This window comes from Camelus ferus, chromosome 2 (assembly GCF_009834535.1).
Source record: "Camelus ferus isolate YT-003-E chromosome 2, BCGSAC_Cfer_1.0, whole genome shotgun sequence".
In the NCBI taxonomy this organism is placed as follows: domain Eukaryota; kingdom Metazoa; phylum Chordata; class Mammalia; order Artiodactyla; family Camelidae; genus Camelus; species Camelus ferus.
The window spans coordinates 69958159-69983677 of record NC_045697.1 but is presented as its reverse complement, the minus strand read 5'-3'; the positions used below and the strand labels follow the sequence as shown (position 1 = coordinate 69983677).

Below are 25519 nucleotides of genomic sequence, written 5' to 3'. Positions count from 1 at the left end.
ATCCAGTGTGACTTCATTTTAACTTCATTACGTCTATTTTCAAATAAGGTCACATTTATGGGTACCAGATATTAGGGCTTGAACATATCTTTTGGGTAGGTACAAATATGTCCACTCTAAGTCCATATCGAATTTGCACTGTTGATAACAAGAAGGAATAGATTACAGTTGGAAATGACTCATTTCTGAGGCATTTAAATTTTGGGTTTTTTTTTTTTTTAAATAATTGCAATCTTTTTTCTTATTTTAACGTGTTCTATTCTCTCAACATTGTTTTGGTTTATTTGAGGTACTTTATTTAAAAACTTAAGTAATATTACAGTCACTTGTATTAGAACATAGTAAAGGTAGGGAATTCAGTTAGAACTTAAACACATCAAAAGGAGATACATTTGCTGAAATAATGGGATTTTCTTTTGTTCATTTCTTTTTAATTTTTAAAAATATTTTTTACTGAAGTATAGTTGATTTACAATGTTTCAGATGTACAGCAAAGAGATTGAGTTCTACATATATATATGTGTGTATATATGTATGCGCTTTTTCAGATTATTTTCCATTATAGGTTATCATAAGATATTGAATATATATCCCTGTGCTATACAGTAGGGCCTTGTTGTTTATCTATTTTATATATAGTAATTTGTATCTGCTAATCCCAACCTCCCAATTGCCTCCCCCTACTCTCCTTTGGTAACCATAAGTTGTGTTCTATGTCTGTGAGTCTATTTCTTGTTTTCTAAATAAGATACTTGTATCATTTTTTCAGATTCCACATATAAATGATACCACATGATATTTGTCTGACTTACTTCACTTAGTATGATAATCTCTAGGTCCATCCACATCCTGCAGATAGCATTATTTCATTCTTTTTTATGGCTGAGTAATATTCCATTGTGTATGTTCTTTATCCACTCATCTGTTGATGGACACATCAGTTGCTTCCATGACTTACTATTGTAAATAATACTGCTATGAACATGGGTGCATGTATAATACTGCTGCTGTGAATAATGAGGGGCATTATCTTTTGGTTTAGAGTTTTCACCTTTTTGGGTATATGCCTAGGAGTAGGGTTGCTGGATAATGTGGTAAGTCTATTTTTAGCTTTTTAAGGAACCTGCGTACTGTCCTCCATAGTGGCAGCAGCAATTTACATTCCCACCAACAGTGTAGGAGGATTCCTTTTTCTCCACACCCTCTTTAGCATTTATTATTTGTAGACTTTTTGGTGATAGCCCTTCTGACCAGTGTAGGAGATACCTCATTGTAGTTTTGATTTGCATTTCTCTAATAATTAGTGATACCGAGCATCTTTTCATGTGCCTGTTGGACATCTGTGTGTCTTCTTTGGAGAAATGTCTATTTAGTTCTTCTGCCCATTTCTTTGATTGGGTTGTTTGGTTTTTGTGATATTGAGCTGCATGAGCTGTTTGTGTATTTTGGAGGTTAATCCCTTGTTGGTTGCATTGTTCACAAATGTTTTCTCCCATTCTGTAGGTTATCCTTCTGTTTTGTTTATGGTTTCCTTTGCTGTGCAGAAGCTTTTCAGTTTAATTAGGTCCCATTGGTTTACTTTTGCTTTTGTTTCCATTACTCTAAGAGACAGATCCACAAAAATATTGCTGCGATTTATGTCAAATTATGCAGTTTGTGTCGTGCTTCCAATCCAAGAACGTGGTATATCTTTCCCATCTGTTTGTGTTGTCTTCAGTTTCTTTCATCAGCGTCTTACAGTTTTCAGAATACAGGTCTTTTGCTTCCTCTGGTAGGTTTATTCCTAGGCATTTTATTCTTTTTGGAGGGGTGGCGGATTTAGGTTATTTATTTATTTATGTAATGGCAGTACTGAGGATTGAACCCAGGACCTTGTGCATGCTAAGCATGCACTTTACCATTGAGCTGTACCCTCCCGCAGGTACTTTATTCTTTTTGATGCAATGTAAATGGGATTGTTTCCTTAATTTCTCTTTCTGATAGTTCATTGTTAGTGTATAGAAATGCGGCAGATTTCTGTGTATTAATTTTGTATCCTGCAACTTTACCAAATTCATTGATACCTCTAGTAATATTCTGGTAATATCATTAGGATTTTCTGTGTATGGTATCATGTCATCTGCAAACAGTAACAATTTAATTTCTTTTCCTATTTGGATTCCTTTCATTTCTTTTTTTTTTAAATTTCTCCAATTGCTGTGACTAGGACTTCCAAAACTATGTTGAATAAAAGTGGTGAGAGTGGACACCCTTGTCTTATTCCTGATCTTAGAGGAAATGCTTTCAGCTTTTCAATGTTGAATATGATCTTATCTGTGGGTTTGTCATATATGGCCTTTATTATGTGGAGCTATCTTCCCTCTGTGCCTGCCTTCTGGAGAGTTTTCATCATAAACGGATGTTGATTTTTCTTTCTTTTTTTTCCTTTTTTTTTTTTTTAGGCCAGGGCAGAGGAGGGTCAATGTAATATATTCTCAACCCACCCCTTCATAGGAAGGGAAGTTCTGTCTTGCCACAGTGCCCAACCCAGGGATGTTTAATTTTATCAAAAGCTTTTTCTCATCTTTTGAGATAATCATATGGTTTTTATTCTTCAGTTTGTTACTGTGATGTATCACATTGACTGATCTGTGCATACTGAAAAACCCTTGCATCCCTGGGATAAATCTCACTTGATCATGATGTATGATCCTTTTAATGTATTGTTGGAGTCAGTTTGCTAGTATTTTGTCAAGGACTTTTGCATCTATGTTCATTAGTGATACTGGCCTATAATTTTTTTGTGTGTATGAGTGATATCTTTGTTTAGCATTGCTATCAGGGTGAATGCTGACCTTACAGAATGAGATCAGACATGCTCCTTCCTCTGCAATTTTTTGGAATAGTTTCAGAAGGATGGGTGTTAACTTTTTTCTAAATATTTGGTAGAATTCACCTGTGAAGCCATCTGGTCCTGGACTTTTGTTTGTTTTGGGTTTTTAAACTACTGATTCAATTTTATTACTAGTAATTGTTCTGTTCATATTTTCTATTCCTTCCTGGTTCAGTCTTGGGAGATTGTGCCTTCCTAAGAATTTGTCCATTTCTTCTAGGTTTTCCATTTTATTGCCATATAGTTGCTTGTAGTAGCCTCTTAGGATCCTTTGTATTTCTGTGATGTTGGTTGTAACTTCTTTTTCATTTCTGATTTTATTAATTTGGGCCCTCTCCCTTTTTTTCTTGATGCATCTGGCTAAAGTTTTGTTAATTTTGTTTATCTTATCAAAGAAACTAAAAACTAGTTCTTTTGACTTTTTAATGTTTTTAATCTCTGTTTTATTTATTTCTGCTTTGATATTTATGATTTCTTTCTTTCTGCTAACTCTGGGTTTTGTTTGTTCTTTGTCTAGCTGCTTTAGGTGTAAGGTTAGGTTGTTTATTTGAGATTGTTCTTTCCTGAGGTAAGCTCGCATCGCTGTAAACTTCCCTCTTAGAACTGCTTTTGCTGTATCCCATAGATTTTGGATCATCGTGTTTTCACTTTTATTTGTCCCTAGGTATTTTTTTGATTTCCTCTTTGATTTCTTCAGTGAACTCTTGGTTGTTTAGTAGCATATCATTTAGCCTCCATGTGTTTGTGTTTTTTTGCAGTTTTTTTCTTGTAGGTGATTTCTAATTTCATAGTGTTGTGGATGGAAAAGATGCTTGATATGGTTTCAGTTTTCCCATATATACTGGGAGTTGTTTTGTGGCCTGGCACGTGACCTATCCTGGAGAATGTTTCATGTGCACTTGAAAAGAATGTGTATTCTGCTGCTTTCAGGTGGAATGCTCTATAAATATCAATTAAGTCCATTTGGTCTCTTGTATTAGTTAAGACCTATGTTTTCTTATTGATTTTGTTTAGATGATCTGTCCATTTATGTAAGTGGAGTGGTAAAGGTCCCCACTATTTTGGTGTTACTATCAAGGTGTTACTCCCTTTATGTCTGTTAATATTTGCTTTATATATTGAGGTACTCCTATGTTGAGTGCATATATTTTTAAAATTGTTAAATCTTCTTCTTGAATTGATCCCACGATCACTATGTAGTGTTTCCTTCTTTGTCTCTTGTGTCAGTCTTTATTCTAAGGTCCATTGTGTGTTATATAAGTATTGCTAATCTGACTTTCTTTTGATTTTCATTCGCATGGAATACCTTTTTCGATCCCCTCACTTTCAGTCTGTATGTGTTTCTAGATCTGAAGTGAGTTTCTTGTAGATGGCATTTATATGGGCTTGTTTTTGTGTCCATTTAGTCAGACTGCTGATAAGACAGAGAAATAAGATCTTGTATGGTTACTGTGTTTTATGCTAGCATTGTTTTTTCTGCCTTTTAAAATGTTTCACTAAAGGATCTGTGATTTCTAAACATTAATGTGTTCATTCTGATAATTTAGAAAGTCTGAATATCTAAAATCTTATCTAAGCCTGGGTTCCTCAGAAAGCAGAGTCTGAAACAAAGGCTTATACATGACTGCTTTTAGGGGGGCAGGCAATGTCAAAAAGAGTAAGGAACAAAGAAAATGAGGCAAAAAATGAAGGAAAGTCCATATGAGAAAGTATTATCAAGTTAGCTGCTGTTTGGTTTCAAACCAGTTGACTGCTCAACCCTAAGTGATGAGATACTTTGGATAATATTACCATTTTATAAATGAGGATCCTGAGACTTAGAAAGGTTGAGTTTTAAAAAACTCAAAGCCTAAATGTATGCTGTATTTAAATAAACCTACTCAGCAATGTTTAAAAGAATAGCAAAAGGCCTATTAGGCTAATAATAAAAGAAAAAGAATACAGAAGTCACAATTTTAACATTGGATAAGGTTCAACACATTACAATCAAACAAGGAAAAGAACGCATGTTGTAATGTTCAAGAATGCAATCCTTAGTGAAGAGGTGATAGTTCCAAGTAGCATAGTATTCAAATTCATTGAGAAGAAACTTCAAGAATTGCAAGAAATAGTAAGCAATGCATTAGTATAAGGAGACTTTAATTCACGTTTCCCAACCCGTGACAGCTCGAGTGGACAAAACATAAATCTATGGGAGATGTAAATGCTGTAATAAGACAGATATAATTTCTATATATCCAGTTTTACAGGCTGAAAGCAGTTTTCTACTGCACAAGGAATGTTATTAAAATATTTATATATTAAATCACAAAGGAAGGTAATTTTCAAAAGTAGAAGTAATCTAGGCAACTTCTCTGATAATGAATACATTAAAGTAGAAAATAAATTGTGGAACAGGAGGAAAGCCTTACCACCTAGAATCATAGAAAGTAGTGTTAGAGATAAAATTGGTGATGACTTAATCATAAAATTCTAAACTATATTTACACATCATTTCAAAATGCATGAATTAAAGTGGACAAAATTGCAAATACCACAAAACTACATCATCTGTTGTAATAATTGGGAAATTTTAATTGATAAATCAGGCATAAAGAGAAAAATTAGTGTATATAAGATTTGAACAGCAGTAATTAACAAACTTTGTTTAATGGATATATGTACACCTGTGTGCCCAGAGATTTTAAAATTTACATTATTTTCAAGTCATATGGAACATTTATGAAATTGACCATATACTAAGCCTCAAGGCTATCCACAAGAAAGTCAAAGGATTGATAATTGTTTCAGATCATACGATTTGACCACAATGCAATTGAATTATAAATCATTTAAAAATATAACAATTTTGGGAAACATCATATGTTTGGGAACTTTTTTGAAGAGGCTCATCTAAAAAACTTTTGAGCCACAGAAGAAAACAAAAATTAGAAAATATTTAAAATTTAATGAAACATTATGTATTAAAGCTTGTGGAATGTAGCTAAAGCAATTTAGAGGAAAGTTTACAGCCCATTTCTTAAGTTAGAAAAAGAAGAAAGACTAGCATTATTGAGCTATGCACTTAATTTAACAGGTTTAAAAAAAGAACAGAATAAATTCCAAGTTGAAAGAGGGAAATAAAGATAAAAGCAGCAATAATTAAAAGTAAAACACAGTAAAGAGGCTCAAGGCAAAAACTGACTCTTTGAAAAGACTAATAAAATAGTCCTTTAAACAACGGAAGAGTTTAAGAAGTAGCAAGAGAAGACATATAGAAGTGAATAATGGAGATATTAAAGTGTAAATAAATGGATATTACAAAATACTTTGTGTCAACATATTTGAAAGTTTATGTAAAATGAATTATAAAAATAAAAATTACCAATAAATAACTCAAAAATATTTAATACCCCAAAGAATTTTATAATTTCAAGTAACTTGACTTAGTATATTAGAATCCAAGACTAAATGTTTTATGGACATATCTGTGAGACATACTGAACGCAAATAAATCATTTTACACAGCTCTTTGTAGAGAATTAAAAATAAGGGAACACTCCTTTTATGAAGCTTGTTAACTGTGCTGTTCAAGTCATATATTTTCCAATTCAGATTTTTTTATTATTATAATAAACACATAACATTGAATTTACCATCTTAATTATTTTTGGGTGTACAGTTCAGTAGTGCTAAATATATTCACATTGTTGGGGAACAGACAGCTAGAACATATTCGTCATGCAACACTGAAACTCTACATGCATTAAATACAATTTCCCTTCCTCCTTCCCTCCAGTCCTTGGTAACCACCTTTCTACTTTCTATCATTTTGACTGCTTTAGGTACTTCATGGGGTAGAATCATACAGTATTGTCCTTTTGTGACTGCCTTACTTTGCTTGGCATAATGTCCTCAAGGTTCATGTAAGTTGCAGCATGGGACAGGATTTTCCTCTTTTAGGCTGCACAATATTCCAGTGTATGTATATATTACATTTTCTTTATTATTCATCTGTTCATGGACATTTGGATGGCTTCCACCTCTTGGTTATTTTCACTAATGCTGTGATGAACATGTGTGTGTAATTATCTCTTTGAAATCGTGCTTTCAGTTCTTTTAGATATATGCCCAGAAGTGGGATTAGTGAATCATATGTTAATTCTTTTTAAATTTTTGAGGAACCTCTATACTGTTTTACATAATGGACGTACCATTTTACATCCCCACCAACAATGCATAACAGTTCCAATTTCTCCCTATCTCACCAAAACTTATTTTCTGTTGTTTTGATAGTGACCATCCCGATGATGTAAAGTGATAGCTCAATGTGATCATACAATCAAAAGATTGCATTTCTCTGATTAGTGATGCTGAACATCTTTTCATGTGCTTACTGGCTATTTAAATATCTTATTGGAGAAAAGTCTTAAGTTTTTTGCTCATTTTTAAATTGGGGTTTTTTTGGCATTGAGTTGTAGAAATTCCTTACATATTCTAGATATTAATCCCTTGTCAAATGTATGATTTGCAAATATTTTCTCCCATTCCATAGGTTGCCTTTTTTCTTCTGATACAAAGTTTTAAAGTTTGATGGTGTTTCATTTATCTTTAATTTTGTTGCCTGTGTTTTTGGTGTCATATCCAAGAAATCACTGTCCAATTCAATGTCTTGAAGTTTGTGAAATAAAATCACATTTTATGGCGAGATAATAAGAACTTAAACATTAAAAAATTCTTCTCTGCCCTTTGGCCTCCTCTCGCCTCCCACTGTGCACTGTGTATCTGCATTATGCATCAACCAAACCTCCCCTATCAGTGGAAATTCCCCACTCAGCCATGAAGAGCAACTTCTCCTAAGACAACTTCTTTAAGATAACATTCCTTCTTGACCTCATAAGGGGTCACATAGCACTTAGATCTGGATTATGTAAACTGTCAACAAAAACTGTAAACTGCCTCAAAAAACATAACAGTGCCTTGACCTCTAACAGGTGGAAAAGTTCTGAGAGCTTTCTGAGATGCTCTTCTCAGGTAATAATCTTTAATTTTGGCTTGAATAAAGTTTTCCATTTCTTTCTTATATCAACTGATTAATTTTTCATTGACATATACTTGGCATAATCAGCAGGATATCAGAGACACCAGCCCGAGGACACCTGGAGTCTACCCAGAACCAGTGCTTGGTACCAGCATGGGCCCATTGAGCCCCACCGGCTTCTCTGTACTCCTCAGGTGTTCTGGTGAGTTCTCCTGATAATTCAGATCTCATTATTTGGGAGATGATCCTAAAAATTTTATTGGAGATGGTTTTCACTTAAGACTTGGACTCTTAAGGGGCACCAGTTCATTTCCAAGGCCAGGACCTAGGAGGGTCTGGCCAAGAGGCCCGGGGAAACATAGGTGGCTGGGTTTTTGTTAAATTTTGCTTAAATTGGAAAAAAAAAAAAAATGAGTTGATGAATGGTCTGAACAAAACTTTTGCTGGTGAAATAAGAGACTGAATTATTCAGCTCCAAAGAATAAAGGGGCATTTTGCTCCTTCCAGCCACAAGCCATCCTCAGGTGAGTGAGGACCTCCTAGAAGTGTCTGAGGATCAATCCTCATGATGTGCTTCACTATGAACATTAAGTAAACACTGTTCATCTAGGGGGCGCAACACAGGCTGATCACCTAGTGCTTTGAACACCCGTGACAGTGGTTTTAGGTTGTCACAGGGAGAAACTGAGCCATGTAAAAGTTGAATTGACCCAAGGGTAGCTCCTTGGGAAGCTAGATTCAGAAGCAGCACAAGTGCAGTCTGCCACACTGTCCACAAAAAGTTGTTCAGATCACATCTCGTAATTCATATCTGAATTAGGCTGTGAAATTAATCCTGGGAAATTGTGCCTCAAAGGCCAAATAGCTCCCATGCAAACCAGCTACCTATGGGAATACCAGCTGGGTTTATGTTATGCTTGCAAGTACTTAATTGGAAACTAATGAAATCGGGCCCTGAAATGGCCAAGTGGTTCTTTTGACGCTACAAAATAATTTTGAGCACACAGTTAAAGCTGGTAGTCTTCTGGATCTGTGCCTGCAGGGTCTACTGGAAACAATGGTAAGTGTTTTTCTCTTTTCTAAATTAGATTAGCAGGGAAAAATATTTGTTGGGCTAGCTCCTTGGATTCTTTGAATTAGGGAAACAGCTAAATTGTTAAAATTTTAAAGTTCTCATCTGAAACTGTTGCATCTCTTTTAACTGGTATGCAGAAGCCCCAGAAGGCTTCAGAACTTCCAAAATAGCCTCAATGAATGGTTTGTTGTAGAAGGCTAATGAAAGTAATGATATAAAAGGTACCGAAAATTTTAATTACTGCTCCCCTCTATCCTTTGAGTACTCATTCTAGTAATCTTCTGAGTTAGAAATGGAACCGTGTGAGGCTGTAATTATTAGCGAATAGAGAGACCCCTAAATTAGGAGTCCCTCCAAAGTGTGGATCCTTGCTACTGGCTATCAAAAGATTTCTCAGCAGAGGCAGAGGGACAAAGTGAAAAAGCTGCATTATTTCTCAAAAGAGGAAAAGGAAGGACAGTGCTTGAGCTGGGAGAAGAAAAGCCCCTCAAGCTGAGAAAGGAAGCATTCAAGCAAGGACCTATTTGGCTGGTAGAGACAGCTTCCACCCAGGTTGGGCCACACAGACCTGTATGGGAGGCTTTCTTTACCATCCTTTGTAGAGGCTTTTCTGGTTGTTGTCATGGCAATTGTCAACTGTCATGGCACTGGTGGGTGTGTCTTTTAGCATGCTAATACATTACAATGAGTGTGTAATGAGGCTTAAGGGCCACTGGAAGTCAAATCCTCCACGTCTTGGGCTTTGCAGGTTCTAACCAGTTCTTGTCTTCTCTTTGCAGCTGCCTCCTGAGACTTAGGTAAGAATAATTGGTTTCTATTCAAGGAAGGGGCAGGAGTATGATCCTGGGGACAATAGCCTTGGTAACAAAAAGGAAAGTTGCCTTTAATCAGAGTGCCAGCAATCTAGTGGACCCAGTGTTCCCCCAAAAGATGGTTCCCCCCAACCATCTCTGAAGATTCTGCTCAGCCTTAATCAAGAGGCAGGGGTTGGAGGGCCTCAGTTCCTGCAGAAGAACTTGAATATTATTATGTCTATTTCTTGAGGAGGAAAAAGGACCCTACTCCAAAGCTGCACTATTATTTCCTGAATGCTCCTCCCTTGTTTCTGCATTCCCTCCCTTCCTTGATTAGCAACTGTTTGAATCTGCTGTTTGGAACTCAGAGAAGGTCAAGGAGGCTGAATGAAGCCTGCTTCCTACAACAAGAAATGGGGGACATGGAACCATTCATACCAGGGAGGACCCTACAGGATCCTGCTCAGTATCAATCCTCCCCCCCCCCCTTTCTTTTTTTTGATACGCCTCAATCTTGAGGAGAACAGGTGTTGGACAAGAAAAGGAATAATGTTTTGGATAGAGGTTAATCATAAACTTGGCAGAGGAACTCAGTTTTAGGGGGGACTCAGTTTCAAACACGCCTTTTCTTTGATCCTTCCCCAGATGTTTCAGGGAGTGGAGTAGTGACTGCTCTGGGTGCTTCCTGCTGAAATGGGGCATAGGCCTGCCTCAATCTGGGGAATGACACAGAGTTGGAGATACTCCAAAGTTCTAAGTCCTGGATCCGAGTCTAGCATGATTAAAATCTCAACCCCTTGGTCTACCAATTTGGTGCAACAGACCCGATTAGAAGTCATTGGTGAAGTGGCGACCCATATTTTGTTAGTCCTTGCTTCTTGGTTTTTCACTGGAGATTAAGGTTTTAAGGTGAAGAATTATAAGGGAAACATTTTCTTCTCTTCCTTGTTTGTTGAGTGTTTTTATCATGAAGGGGTGCTGAATTTCATTAGATGCTCTTTCTGCATTAATTGAAATAATGGTGTGATTTTTGTCCTTCATTTTATTAATGTGGTGTATTACATTGAGTTTCTTATATTGAACCATCATTACATTCTAGGTATAAATCTCACCTTAAAAACTTATGCTAATAAATGAGAACGACTGAATATAACTATACTAAAAACAATCAACTAAGGACATTAGAACAATAATAAGCCCAAAGAAACTAAAAGAAATGAAGAGTAAAAGGAGATATTAATGAATTAAAAAACAGTAATATTGTACAACATAGCACTAAACCCAAGATCTCATTTTCTGAAAGTGATAGTAAAATGTAAAATGCCATTAGCTAATTGAGCCAAAAATTATAATACCTAAAAGTGAGATTGCAGAATAAACATAATGAGGAATTTTGGAGAATTATGAGACAGATTTGTCTTAACACAATGAAAATAAATTTAGAACTCTGGATGGAATGATTAATTTTCTAAGAAAATAAAAATCTCCAAAATCGATTCTCCAAAATACAGAAAATATAAACTGACCAGTTATCATAGAAGAAATAAAATTCTCAAACGACTACCACCCTTGAAACACCAGACCTACATGGGCATCTGATAGGTGAATTTTATTAAGTTTTCAAGGAAAAGGAGTCTACAATGCTGTTGCAGCCTCTCCCTGACAGGAAAAAGATAGGGAGAAAGATTTGATGTGAATTTTATGAAGTGAGCATGGTCTTGATACATATCAGTAGTGCCTAGTGGTTAAGCAAATAGATTCCAGCTACACTTTAAACCAGTCACTAAACTTTTGTGTCAGTCAGCTTCCACCAAAATCCAGTTTTCCTTTCCATAGACTATAGTTGTGGCCACAATATGATTCCTACTTAATAATTTTATCAGCCCCCTTTCAGCTAGGCTAGTTCTCAACCATGGAATGTGACTAGAAGTGATATTTCCCATTTCAGGGCCATTTTAAGCAGATGTACCCCCCTTGTGGAAGACAGAAGAATGTCCCCTCAAAGATCCTAATCCCTGGAATCTGTAATGTTACATGGTAAAGGGAAATTAAATTGCTAATCGTTGGACCTTAAGATAATCTTTGATAACCTAAACAGCAGACAGGCCCATTGTAATCACTGGGTCCTTAATATTGGAAGAGGGGGACAGAAGAGTCAGCGTAAGTGATGTGATGTGAGGAAAACTCAACTAGCCATTGCTGGCTTTAAAGATAGAAGGGAGTCATGAGCCAAGAAGTGAGGGTAAACTCTAGAAGTTGGAAAAGGCAAGGAAACAGATTCTCCCCTAAACCCTCCAAAAGGAAGGCAGCCCTGCCACCACCTTGATTTTAGCCCAATGAGATCCATTTCAGACCTTGGCCCCAGAATTGTAAGAGTTTAAATTTGTGTTGGTTTAAGCCACTAAGTTTGTGGCAATTTATTACAGCAGCTGTAGGAAGTTAAAACTTTCTACCACTCTGTCCTTTTGCCAGCATGATGAAGTTGCTAATGAAACCATAGGTGATGGTTGAACCACAAGATGGAAGGATCCTGGGCCTCTGAATCACCAGGTAAAATGAAGTCATCTGCTGATTGAAAATACACACTTTTGACTCTTACATGAGAAATAAACCTCTGTTGTATTTGAATGATGATATCTGTTACAACTGTTTTGTCTCATCCCAATGAGTACAACTCTCTGTGCCTCAGTTTTCTTATTTTAGAAAAAAGTGAGGATAACTCAAATTGTTACTGTGAAGATTAAATAAGTTACTATATCTAAAGTATTTAGAATGACTCCTGACACACAGTGTGGTATAAATGTTATCATTAAGATCGTATGTGATCCTATGCATACACACATGTACACACAAAATGTATCTTTTGACCATCAGTGCAAAAATATTCTAAATAAAAGATTGGCTAATTGGTGGATAAATTCGGCAATACACTGAAAGAATAATAGTATGGCCCAAGAGTGGTTTATTCAAAATACAGAAGTTCAATATTAGGAAGTGTGTTAACATCATTCACAATGAGCAGTGAATGGAAACTGGCTTCTTTCTGGCTCATAAGTTAGGAATCATTTTTATATCTCTTCTTTTTGGGGAGAGGTGAGAATTCTTCTAATAGTCCAACAACATTGAAAAACTGTAGATTGCAGAAAGTAGCTCAGATGTTAAAATTCTGTTTGTTTATTGTTGTTGTTGTTTATTTTCTATTAGAGTTTGGGGTAGGTGTTGAATTAAAACTGCCTAATTCTGATTATGGATGATTTTTCTAGTATCAGAGCCTAATGCTTACATACTAATATTAATAGTGCAAGACTAGTGCAAAATGTAGTATGTAAATAAACATACTTCTTTTTACACATGGCCTTAAATTAATCACAGATAGAAATGTTGTCTCCATTAATTTTTATTTAGTAGCATTATATACAGGCGCTTTGAAATTTACATGTGCCACAAAATCGAGGAGCTATTGATTCCTCCATTCTAAAAAGATTTTTTAATAATTTGATGTTGCAACAAAGTGAAACTCATATTTGTGAAAGAATTAGCTCAGTCTAGAATTTCTACCTTTGGTGTGTTACAGGATAAAATGCTCTTTGGGGAGAGAGACTGTATCCTTGTTGTATATTCCTTGCTGACATTGCTTTCGTTGACATGCTCTCCTGAGTTTTAGGCCTGGGAGGAGACTTTGGTTTGCTGAAATATTCTGCAACTGGTATTTTCATTTTATTTCTTCTTATAAACAATGGAGGGTTGTGCTCAGCCTCTGAAATAGAAACAATCTTAGTAAGACCATAGTTGAGACATCAAATATAGTAGCTCCTGCCATGTTTTAGCAGCAAATGACATACAAATAAGTCTATGAAGTTTAGGTGAATCAGATGCACCAAAAATTTGTAAAATAATTTATTCTCATCTTTCTTTCTATCTGCTCATCTCTAATGAATTATTTATTCTGTAACATGCAGGATATGCTCTTTTAATCTTAGAATGAAATATAATTTTGGAAGGAATGATTTAGAACTGGTGGTGGACAAAGGTGGTGGGTCATTCAGAGAAAGGAGAAGGACCTATGGTCCTGATACATAAAAAAGAAAGTAGACAAGAGGTTAAAACAGCTGTACTCATAAGACCTTCCCGCCTGCATGGTTACACCCAATCAGAAATAAGGATTTGGGGTGATGCGGATACAACACTGGAGACAAAGGGGTATGATTTGGGGATTTTTATACAAATATCTAGGCCAGATAAAATATATTTGAGGCCTATGGGTAAGACATAAACTTGAGTAATAGAAGCAATCACTGTCATGATTTTATGGCGTGAGGGTGAAGCGTTTGTTAGGAGACGTCAGATACACTAGACCATGCTTGGGGTGTCCGAGTAAGGGAGTATTTTCTAACTTCTAAACTGTACTTATTTCAGAGCTAGAGATAGGCAGGTAGAGGCTCTTTCAGGTTTGGTTAACCCCAGCGGAAACTGCTGGGGTCTAGAGTGACCTCAAGGAACTCTGATTGATTGCTGTATCTATCATTCCTGGTATAAGGGGAACCTGTAGAAATGGTGACAGAGACTTCCGTTCGAGGCTTGTAGGCATACTTCATAGTTGTTGCTCTGTAGCCATTGTTGCTATGTTTGTTTTAAAGTAAGGAGCTGCCAAACCCACAGGGGTGTTTCAGTTGGACTATTCTGGACCAAACTAGGACTTGCCACAATTCTTGATGTTTCTTGGTCCAAATTGCAGGCTGGGGCTGGACTTCTGATGGGGACACAAACTGCTATTTACTCTGTTGTATCTCAGCTGTGTCACGAGCATCTGCTTATAGATGATTATCAAAATTTTACTGTTTTTTTTTCTGGTTGACTTTGTTTCAAGTGAAAATCATTTAGCTTAATGACAGTTAAGTTGCAAAGAACCAAAACTCTGAAATCACTGTCCTTTTGTTAAGTCCATGGAGGGCTTCCCCTGTCACTGGATTGGCATGACCAAACCTAGGGCTCCTGCTGTCCTGCTGTCTTGCCCTCAAAGGGAGGGATTAGGCACTTCACCTTTCAGAACAAAGTCAGGTACTGGGCAGGTTTATCTCTGTGAGAAACTCGGCAGATGCTGTCCCTTAAGGGTAGCTGGAAATTAGTGTGATATATATACCGCCTTTAAAACCATAGATCCTTAACCTCTGTATCTCTGACTAGTTAGATACGTACTGATTTCCTTATACCAACTCAGTAATTATCACAAACTGTACTTAACCTTTTGGTATTTCCTTATTTCCTTCAGATCCTTGGCTTGCCACTCTAAATCAATTGGAGAAAGAGAAAATGAAATTCACAGGTACAAACAAGTATTTTCTATAGACTGCACTCTCAGCAATAAGCTAAGTGTGTGTGTGTGTGTGTGTGTATCTAGCTCTTAAACAAGTATCCCAATTCTTTTTTATTTTTTGATGCAGACAGTATTAAATGTGCTTTCCAGTGAAAAATTCTTCTGGCTTTGAGTAAAAATTGGAACAGTACCTCAGATGTTACTCACTAAGGTAGAGAAACTGACCCTATCTCCCAGTTTCCAATTTTATGGAAACTTCAAGGGGGAGACAGATTGCAATGTAAAATTCTCCCCTGTCTTAATGCTTTTTACAGTGACATGTTATGTGTTTGTGAATATTTATTTTTTCTGTTTTTAAGATTTACCCAACTTTTAATTTTAAAGCAACAAGATTTTCTCTCCCAGCTTAAATAACATCTTACCACATTCTTTGACCATGATGTTATACGTAAATATGTATTTTCTTCTGTCATTGAAATTACAAGGCTTAAGAAAAATTTCTACTGAAATAATTTCCAATTTCCTTAATAGTTGTTTTTCCCTCTGGCAGCCCCCAGGCATATGTCAGAGAAAATTAAGTGAAGCAGTATATTTTAATCTTGGATTGTTCTAGACAAAAAAACGTGATACCCTTGTGATAAGCATTTAACAATATACAATAGCAGTGCAACTTTGGTTTCCTTTATTGCTTCTATTTTTAAATAACTAAAAACCACTATAGTTGCTTAGATTTCTGGGTGACTACGCTTGCTTTGCCCTGAGTAGAAAGGGAACTTTTCTCAAAAAGATAGGTTGTTGGGTAAGGAAAACATAGCCTCTGCCAAAACGCTCTGAACAATAGGATTTAGAATGGGTTCTCATATTACATTTATGAAAATGAAAGAAAACAAATACACATTCTTGTCACTTACTGAATAAAGAAGATACTTAAAAATCTCAGCCATTTTCGTGTTTTGAAAGATAACCAGAAAGGAATTCAAAGTTTTTATGAACCCCATGCCCTACAGGTTGGCCCATTAGGCCTAATTACCTGCTCAGTTGATGTCTTTCCATAGATCTGGGTAGCACTTTTGATTTTGCTGGTGAATTTGGGGGCGATTTGACTTTCTGTGGCCTCCCAGTCTCTGCTGCTGGTTCTGCTGAGGTGTTTCTTCTGAGGTGAGTTAACAAGTTTATCTGAGCCAGCTCAGCATGAATCAAAGCTGAGACCCACTCCTTTTCTGATTTAAAAAAAAAGAAGGGGCCATGAAGGTTATAATTATCACATTAGCGAGAAACACAGGATTAGTTCTTTGACCCAGCTCTCCAGCTGTTGAAAGGTAATCTGTTTCGGGGGTAGGCCCCTATGTGTGAGTCAGAGTTTCTGCAGCAAGGTGGTTCACATCAACCTAGTTTCTGTTGACCTGTGATACTGTAGAGTGCTCAGAGTAGTCAACTCACTGGGGTCCTTGTCCCTGAATGGCAGTGGAACAGAGTTTAAATACTGAGTACAAAACCCAGCCTTACAGGCCACTGCCAAATTTAAAAAAAAATAATAAGGATATCTATATAAAATATTAAGTATAATATGATCTCATTAAAATAAAAACTAATAGTTAAATAACATTTATAAGCATCTCTACAAAGATATATATACCAAAGTATTACTAAAATGACGTCTGTAATAATTTTATTATTTTTCCTCTTTTTTTTTTCTGGTTCATCTGTTTTTCATCCAACAATAAGCACTTAATACTTGTGTAAATTTTTAAAAGTTACATTCTTAAAAAGTGGGGGAAAAAAAGAATAACTAAAAGCTCCTGACCCCCAAATACTTTTCAATTGCCTGCCAAGTAATCTTGAATTCTTGAGGTAAGGTGCTATCTCCAAAATGCTCCCCATTTCAAAACATTAGTCTGTCCCTAACACATTGGTATTTCCTTTGATTCATGCAGTGATTTTCAAAGAGGGGTCCCCAAACCAGCCCTTCCAGCGTCACCTGGGAACTTGTTAGAAATGCCAACTCTCAGGCCCCGTCCACCTCAGAAGTCTGTCTCAGTCTGAGACCAGCTGGATTTGAGGATAGCTGCTCTGTGCTATTTATGGTTATCCTACTTGGGACTGGAATATGTCCTCATGGAAACACAGGCACCAGGAAGGGCCTAAAGGAGGCTGGGAGATGACTGACTTGACGGTTTTGGTGAGGAATTGGCAGAGCTGTTAGAGTCTGGAACTTGGAAGGCTGTGCTACTGCCATCCACACCAAAGGAGGGCAACAGGCTGTGTTCAGGGTTCAGAGCAGGCCAGGAGACATGCTCAGGGAGAGCCTGGGCGTGTGGACTCAGGAGGAGAAGCGCAAACCAGGTCTGGACACAAGTGTTCCACGTCGCCCAAAGAAGTTCAGCTTGGAGCATAGCAAAGTTTGGGTCACTGCAAGACCAGCTTGCATGCAGCTGGATACATAGGACTCTGATACTGAAACACTAGGGAAGTAATATTGCAACATTATCTTTGCAAATCCAAGATAAAAAGCTTCAGATACTGGTACATTCCTAGTTTCTGACAAAAAAAGAAAAGAAAAAACAGCTCAGTGCTTACAAATGCTTAATCTCACCTTTGGAACTTGCATGAAGCAGCCACTGTAGAACTTCTGCCAGAGAATCAGTCTGTAAAATGTTACAGAGCTTTTCCAGAATCTAACAGAGAGTATTAGAGTTACACAGTAACCAAGGTTTATAAGGTTTGCTTTACTTTCTCCACAATCTCATCTTCCCAAATGTCACTGTACACAATGCTCAAGTCAATTGGGGTTTTAGCTCAGGAGCCAGATTTCAATTAGGGAAAAAACATCTTCAATACAAGTACAGTTGACCCTTGAGAAGGCCAGGGTTGGGGTGCCAACCCTCTAAGAAGTTAAAAATCCAAGTATAACTTATAGTCAGCCCTCTGCATAGGTGGTTGGTCCCTCCGTACTCACAGTTCCACATCCATAGATTCACCAGCCATGGATCAGGTGGTATCGTAGTATTTACTATTGAAAAATGCACGTATAAGTGGACCTGCACAGTTCAAACTCGTGTTGTTCCAGGGTCAACTGCAATAATTTAGGTTAGGTGATGCCGTTTTCTCTTATTTTGTCTGTTCAGTTCCAACATCTTCTAGAGGAGCAATTCACTTTTTTTTCTCTTTTGTCTATTTGTATAGTTGTTTACAGTTGGAGGCTAAGTCTTGAACCTAATCTATCATTTTGGAAGCAGAACACCTTGCCTGCAATTTTGTTTCCCCTTCCCAAATGAACTCTGTGTATTGTATCTAGAGTGATTTTTCCAAAGTACAACTCTGACCATGTGTTCTTGTACTTATAAAGTAATTCAGCCCTTGGGATGAAATCTGAACACCTCAATACAGCTTATAAAGTACTTTACTATCTGGTCTCTGCTTAAGTCTTCAGCCCCATCTTTGGCAGATTTCTCCCGGCACCCTCTGCTTCAGCCATATTAATTGCTTTTGTTCCTTGAATAACCAGTGCTCTCACCTCTTTCTTAGCCTTTAGATACGAAGGTCTCTTGCCTGAGAATGACCCCTTCCATACTTTTCTTCACTTTCTAATTATATCTTAAACATTTTTTTAGATTCCTTGCTCCTTGGAGACTCTCTTAGCTCCAAATCGACTTCTGTATGTTCTTACAACGCTTGTACAGTCCCTCTCACAAGCTATGTAAATGAAGGAACCCACTGTATTCCCAAACTCCAGTATTTTGTCATTTGACACTAAATATTTATAGAATAAATGAATGTGTTTGGCAGACTCTTGGTGTCAATAGTAAAGAGACTATTATTCCTATAAATTGAAGATCTTTGGGAGGAAGGCTAAAACAAAATGCTAACAGACGCAGAATTCTGTTTTTCTTTTCCTTTAAAGTAGTAACTCCTTCTTACACACCTACCCCTACACCAACATTTCTTGATCTCACAACCCATAAAGAGTTACCAGCCTAGATAGTAGGAAATTGGAAAGTATTTTAGATTTTTTTTGTAGGCGGCATGAGAGGATGAAGTACCACCAAAATGAGTACTATTTTTAGGACCCATTTATACAAGCCAAAAAATCTTGATATGACCTGTTTTCTCACTTTGTTCCCTCTCCTTTCATTTATTTAACAACTATTTGATGAAATGCCATGTTGTGCAGGCCAGTTAATATTTTTCAAGCAAAGTGATGAATGCTGAGGAATTAGTTGTGAACAAGACAGATAAGATCCCTTCCTTCAAAGAGTTTACATTTTAGTGGATTTTATATCAATTGATGGCTAGTTTAGTCAATACCTGTAAGGTGGAAGATACTTTTGAGAGGAAAGCTTCTTAACAGAAGCCTACATGGCCAGTTCTATGGGATCATGCTGGTCTATTGGTGTGCTCAAGGAAGCAAGACAGCCTTACTAAAACTGCACTCAGCCTGTTACATAGTTAAGAGTCTATGTGGATAGCTGATTTTCTAAAGTTCTACTTTGATCTTGGTAGCACTTTTCTATTTATTTATTCAACATTCAGTAAACACTTATTTAATAATTACTAATTGTCTAGCACTTATCTAGGCACGAAAGATAAAGCAGTAACCAAGACAGACAAGTATATAAGTTTATAACCCCAAGCAGAAAAATTTTGAGAAAACAGTTGTCTACAGTTAAGGAGAGACGAGTGTTAATTGGTGGAATCTCTGCCTTAAAACATGTGAAGGAAATGTACAGATAATGGAAAGAAGTTGGGGGTAAGGCCTTTCAAGCATTAGGAAGGCATAAGAAGACATAAGGCCGAGTTTGTTTGGCAAACACCGAGCTTTTCATTATGTCTAAACCAAAGACTGTGTTTCTGTAAGAGTGACAGGATTCCGGGGAGAATCTGCAAGTGAAAAATAGAAGCAGACCTTGGATTTCAGGCTAAGTAGTTTTAAATCAATTCAGTTGTCAGTGGGAACCATTAGAGAGTTTTAAGACTCTTACTAGTGATGTGGTTTTTTGTGTATGCATGCTGTTCCCAAGTTACGGATTTAATAAACCTGCCTCTTACTTTGATTTCCTGATCCAGATAGTTTGGTATGCAGACAGTGCTCTCCTTGACATCAGTCTTGGCACTTATCACCTCCGAAGAACAAGAGCCAGCAGAAGAGCATGCCTTTGGTGGTGACGGTGAGTTTTTTACCTTAATTTCTTCCTAAATCAAAGGTCAAAGGTATAATACAATCAATATGTACTTGCATCCATTTATATTTTCTATGAAAATTGAATGTAAAATGAATGAGAAAGTGCATAGCTAATTGAGAGACATACATGAAAGTAAAAAGAGGTTAGTTTTAATCCTCCATTAAAATCTAAATATCAAATATTTGCATTTAGAGACAGAACAAATAGTGATACATTATTTACTTTTTATGAAACCATTTTAAACCCTTGGTTAAACATTCAGGTAATAATTTTTTAATATTTAATGTGAAACCATTCTTTATCTTGCAGCTCCTGGTAGCAACCAACTCATGATACATGGGATTTTCTGTTGAGTTGGGGAGATTTCTGTTTTATGGCTGGGAAAAGTCAGCTGAGAAGTTTCATGCTATCTGTGAAGAGACTACATGGTGTGAACTGCAGCTTCCTGACTCTGCTCAATGCCAGCTGAGAGCTGGAGAATTGGAGCAGTAAACTAAATTACTTCCCTTGACTAGCTGCAAAAGGAAATAGGCCATTTTCTTGTTCTGGGAGGTAAATATACTTTTTGCAATTAAAAAAAAAAAAATCTGTGTCTATTCCAAGAAAGGCTTTTTAATCTTCATAAGTGATATTTTAAGATACATAAGCTGATGGCTGAATGTGTCAACAACCGGGACTGTGGTGATTAGAACTGATAGAACAAAAAGTTGAAAATAAAGCTATCTTGTACATAGATGCACTCCTCTGTTAAGGTTTATTATGTAGAATTCTTGTTTTGGGGAATAGCTATTATATATATACACACACACAGTCACACATACATATGTGTAAATGGTATGTATATACACACGTATTTGCTTACATGCATACATATATGTGTGTATATTTACATGTATATTCCATATGTAACATAGGAATTAATAGATCAAAAAGTGAAGCGGAAATGAGACACGAGGTTATAGGATGTTTAGTAGCCAGTTTTGCCCTGAGATCACTGTCTTACCCTAGAGAACGAAAACTTTCCTTTTTACAGCCTTAAAGTTTCTGAAAGACAGGACTCAAGGCTCAGGACCCAAATAAAGGCCAACAAAGGGCTACATCCCTCAAGGTGAAGGTGACCTAGAAGTCCAAAATCCTTGAAGAAATATAGCCTGAGATCAAAGTTTGAACTTGGGTAAGTTGATCTAGGTTGGTAGGGCCTCTGGGTTCCTACAGAAACAAGCACCAATTATCTGGAAGAAAATCCATTTATCATGAGCTTCAGATTCCTATAAATGATTTTTCATACATAATGTCCAGGAATTAAGTCATGAATCAAACAAAAAATTATAATGTGAATTAGAAAAAAGATTAACTTAATCCTAATAAAAATGTTACATAGCAAAAATTATGAAAGCAGCTAAAGCAATCCTCAGAGGGGGTTTTGTAGCTTTAAATATATATGTTACAAAGATAAAAGAAGTTAGAAAAAGAACAATAAAATACAAAGTGTGAATGGAAAGAGAAAAAAGATAAATAAATCAACAAAATAGAAACATACAACACAGAGGATCAAAAAAACCCACAAAAATTAGTTATTTGATATACTAATAAAATTGAAACTGATCAGACACAAGCTAACAAAACTGATACGTAAAAGGGTACATCTTACAGATTCTGTGGATATTATGTATAATATGATCCATAAGTTTTAATATTTAAACAAAATGAATAATTTTTAGGAAAAGAATATATTACCAAAATCATTTCAGGAAGAAATAGACACCTAACAGGCAGGTTGACAGAACAGGAGGCTGTGGAACTCATCTCCCCCTACAAACACATCAGAAATACAATCTACATGTGGAACAATCCTCACTGAAAACTAACTGGAAACTGGCAGAAAGACTCCTGTATAATCAAGGCTGTGAGATCCACGGGGTTAATGGGGGAGGGTGTAGCTCAGTGGTAGAGTGCGTGCTTAGCATGCACGAGGTCCTGGATTCAACCCTCAGTGCCTCCAAATAAATAAATAAGTAAATGAAACAAACCTAATTACCTACCCCCTCCCGCACCAAAAAAAAAGAAAGAGCCACAGAGAATAGGGTAGGAAGGGAAGAGAAGTGACCTGTGCCGCAGGGAGGGACTCGGAAGTAAAGGGAGAATCCACAGGTTGATACTCGCCCTGAGGAGTAAGTGGTTCAACGCACTTGTTGAGCACCCAGCCCTCAGGTCCTGCACAGGGAAGATGAGCCCCCTTGGCTGGGTGGAGGACCGCTGGGCCTAGCAGGAGGGCTACAGGAAGCCTTGACTCTGCCCTGGACTCTGGACTCTGCTCGTGAGGAGCCCACATGTACTGGCTTGTCCCTGAGGCAGCTCAGTGAGGAAGGATTAAAGACTGCCCCAGTGGCTGCCCGGTTCCTGCCACCACCCCAGCGTGCGTCGCAGCCTGAGCCAAGTGAACGTTTCAGCCCTGCTTACTTCACCTTCACGGATCCCCACTGGAGCGAGGGCTGCCACAGCTGGGGAGAGAGCTTGACTGTGAAATGCAGAGGTGACTCAGATCTGGGGTAGCTTCTGGGTGGGGTGGGGTGGGGTGGGGTGGCCATTATTGGTGCTACTCAGGCAGGTGCTACTCAGAAGCAGCCTGGAACTCTGATAGCAGCCAGTCCATCACAGCCTGCTCCTGATACATACTGAGAGCCCACACAGCCCCACCTGCCCTGCACTGCGGCTGCACACAGGGTCAGGGCAGTAGAGGCTGGGAGGAGTGATCGGCTGTAACGGACAAAGAGGACTTGAACCCTGGGCTGCATCTGAGCAGGGTGAGGGCAACAACTGCTGTTGCTCACACAGGTGGCACATCAGAGCCAGTCTGGATTCTGTCTGTGGCCAACCTGCCACAGCCCATGCCCCATCATGAGCCTGCAAGTCCCCCTCTTCCTTCAGCACAGTTTCCCTCTGAGGCAAGGGTCCCAGTGCTGGGAGAAGGGGAAGCACACTTAAAGGGAATAGCCACCTCAGACCTGACCCTCAGAGCTGCTGCTCCAGCAGCTTGGGATCCGACCCCACCACCATTAGGGTGGTGATGGCCACTGAGCAGAGAGGAGCCCCACCTCACACCTGGCTCTAACCTTAGTCCCTCCATCTACATCCCCATCTCCTACCAAGGTGACAGCTGCCAGTACCTTCTGAGGAAAGGCGTGACTTATATCCACATCAAATCTAGCCCTTCAACAACAAAAAAATCTAGCTCTTCAACCAAAGGCACTGGGCATAAGCAGTCTGTATAGGGGTGTTCCTGCATATGGACACCCCTTCAAGACTGCAGTTGGTAACTGTTTCACCTAAATTTATAGAGACAGAGAAAATTAAATAAAATGAAAAGGCAGAGGACCTACTCTCATTGAAAGAGCAAGAGAAAACCCCTGAAAAAATGACACAGAGATAGATAGTCTATCAGACAATGAGTTCAAAAAGGTAATAAAAATGCCTTTAGAATCACTAGAGTAGCAGATACCTGATGCCCTGTAGAGGGAACTGGTCTTTCTTGGGCCCAAGGCTCCATTACCTAATTCTCCTGTATATTCAAAGAAGTTAATGAAACTCCCACCAAGATTGTCATAACCTCCTTCACTGCTGGATTGAATTTCACATTTCCCTGGCTAACTTTAAATCATTTAATCTTGTCCCATTTGACTCTGAAACCACTACTATGTATAAAACAGGTAAGCAACAAGGATATATTGTACAGCACAGGGATTATAGCCATTATTTCATAATAACTTCCAATAGAGTTTAATTTATAAAAATACTGAATCATTAAGCTGTACCCCTGAAACTAATATAATATTGTAAATCAACTATACTTTAATTTAAATAAGAAAGAAATAGAAAACCTGAACAGTTCTATTGATGAAACAGATTTCAAAGCAAAGAATGTTATCAGGGTTGAAGATGGTAAATTTATGATGATAATAGGGTCATTTCATCAAGAGGACAAAGAAATAGGTATTCTAATAAAAGAGCTTCAAAACATATGATTAAAACCTGATAGAAATGAAAAGAGAAATATAGAAATCCACAATTATAGTCAGATTTCAACCCCTTTCTCTCAATAACTGATAGAAAAAGTAGGCAGCAAATTAGTAAGGCTATAGAAGACTTGAATAACAGTATTAACCAACTTGACCTGATTGATATTTAGATTATTCTCCCCAGAACAGCAGAGTGAACATTCTTTTTACAGACACATGGAAAATTTAATTAAGGTCGGCCATATTCTGGGCCATATAACAAGTCACAATAAATTTTGAAAGTCTCAAAGTAAACAAAGTATGTTCTCTGACCACAATGGAATTAAATTGGAAATCAGTCACATAAAGATAGCATTAAAATCCCCAAATATTTGGAAATTATATAACATAATTTTAAGTAACCCATGTGGTCAAAGAAGAAACTTTAAATGAAATTAGGAAATATTTTGAACAGAATGAAAAGGAAAACTCAACATAGTAAAATTTGGGGGATGCAGCCAAAACAGTGTTTATACAAAACTTACAATATGTGCTTATATGAGAAGGGAAAAATGTCTCAGGTCAACGACCTAAGTTTTCATCTTATATAAAGACATGAACCAAAGTCAATGAAATGGACACAGAAAATCAAAACAATAAAGATCATCGATGAAATGAAAAGCTGATTCTTTACGAATCAATGAAACTAATAAACCTCTAGCTAGACACATCAGGGAAAAAAACAGACATAAGTTACCAATGTCAGGAATGAGAGACAGAACATCTCTACAGGTCATATAATCATTTAAAGGATATTTTATGAATGACTTTATATCGGCAAACTCAATGACAGATGAATGGACAAATTTTTTGAAAAACAAACTACCAAACTCACTGAAGAAGAAACAGAAAACCTATAGCCTATATCTGTGAAAATAAGAAACTGAATTTGCAGTTAAAAACCTTGATTCAAAGAAAACTCCAGATTCAGATGGCTTCACTAAAGAATTCTACTAAACTTTTAAATAAGAAACAATACCAATTCTACATAAAATTTCCCGGAATATTAAAATGAAGTTTCCAACTTATTTTATGAAGCAAGTATTTTACTGATACCAAAACCAGGAAAGACATTGCAAATAAACTACAAATATTTCTTATGAACATAGACACAAAAATGCTAAACAATGTTTTATGAAATTAAATTAAATGTAGAAAAAGAAAACATATGACCAGGTGGAGTTTTTTCCCAGCACTGCAACGTTAGTT

The 25519-nt window shown here is 37.1% G+C and overlaps 1 protein-coding gene and 1 long non-coding RNA gene across 6 annotated transcripts in view; one reads left to right on the top strand and one right to left on the bottom strand.

The window, feature by feature from the left end:
- The first annotated feature begins 3586 nt into the window (after window positions 1-3586).
- Window positions 3587-20994, top strand: LOC106730466. Of its 3 annotated transcripts, none has more exons than XR_004312682.1 (7): window positions 3587-7885; window positions 7983-8094; window positions 9747-9764; window positions 12234-12311; window positions 15031-15084; window positions 20140-20240; window positions 20565-20994. It is a non-coding gene; the product is annotated as an uncharacterized LOC106730466 (long non-coding RNA). The 3 variants fall into 3 exon arrangements; XR_004312681.1 differs by having other exon boundaries at window positions 7980-8094; XR_001366927.2 differs by having other exon boundaries at window positions 3587-8094.
- The window catches only part of C2H4orf17 (chromosome 2 C4orf17 homolog), an 86875-nt gene continuing 73873 nt past the window's right edge, over window positions 12518-25519 (bottom strand). For all 3 annotated transcript variants that reach the window (XM_032460392.1, XM_032460398.1, XM_032460397.1), the window contains 5 exons: window positions 20122-20265; window positions 17669-17750; window positions 16106-16295; window positions 15004-15047; window positions 12518-13518 (listed from right to left, as the gene is read on the bottom strand). In XM_032460392.1, coding sequence (XP_032316283.1) covers window positions 13316-13518; window positions 15004-15047; window positions 16106-16295; window positions 17669-17750; window positions 20122-20265 — 663 coding nt within the window. In that variant the 3' untranslated portion in view covers window positions 12518-13315. The remainder of the gene's footprint in view (window positions 13519-15003; window positions 15048-16105; window positions 16296-17668; window positions 17751-20121; window positions 20266-25519) is intronic.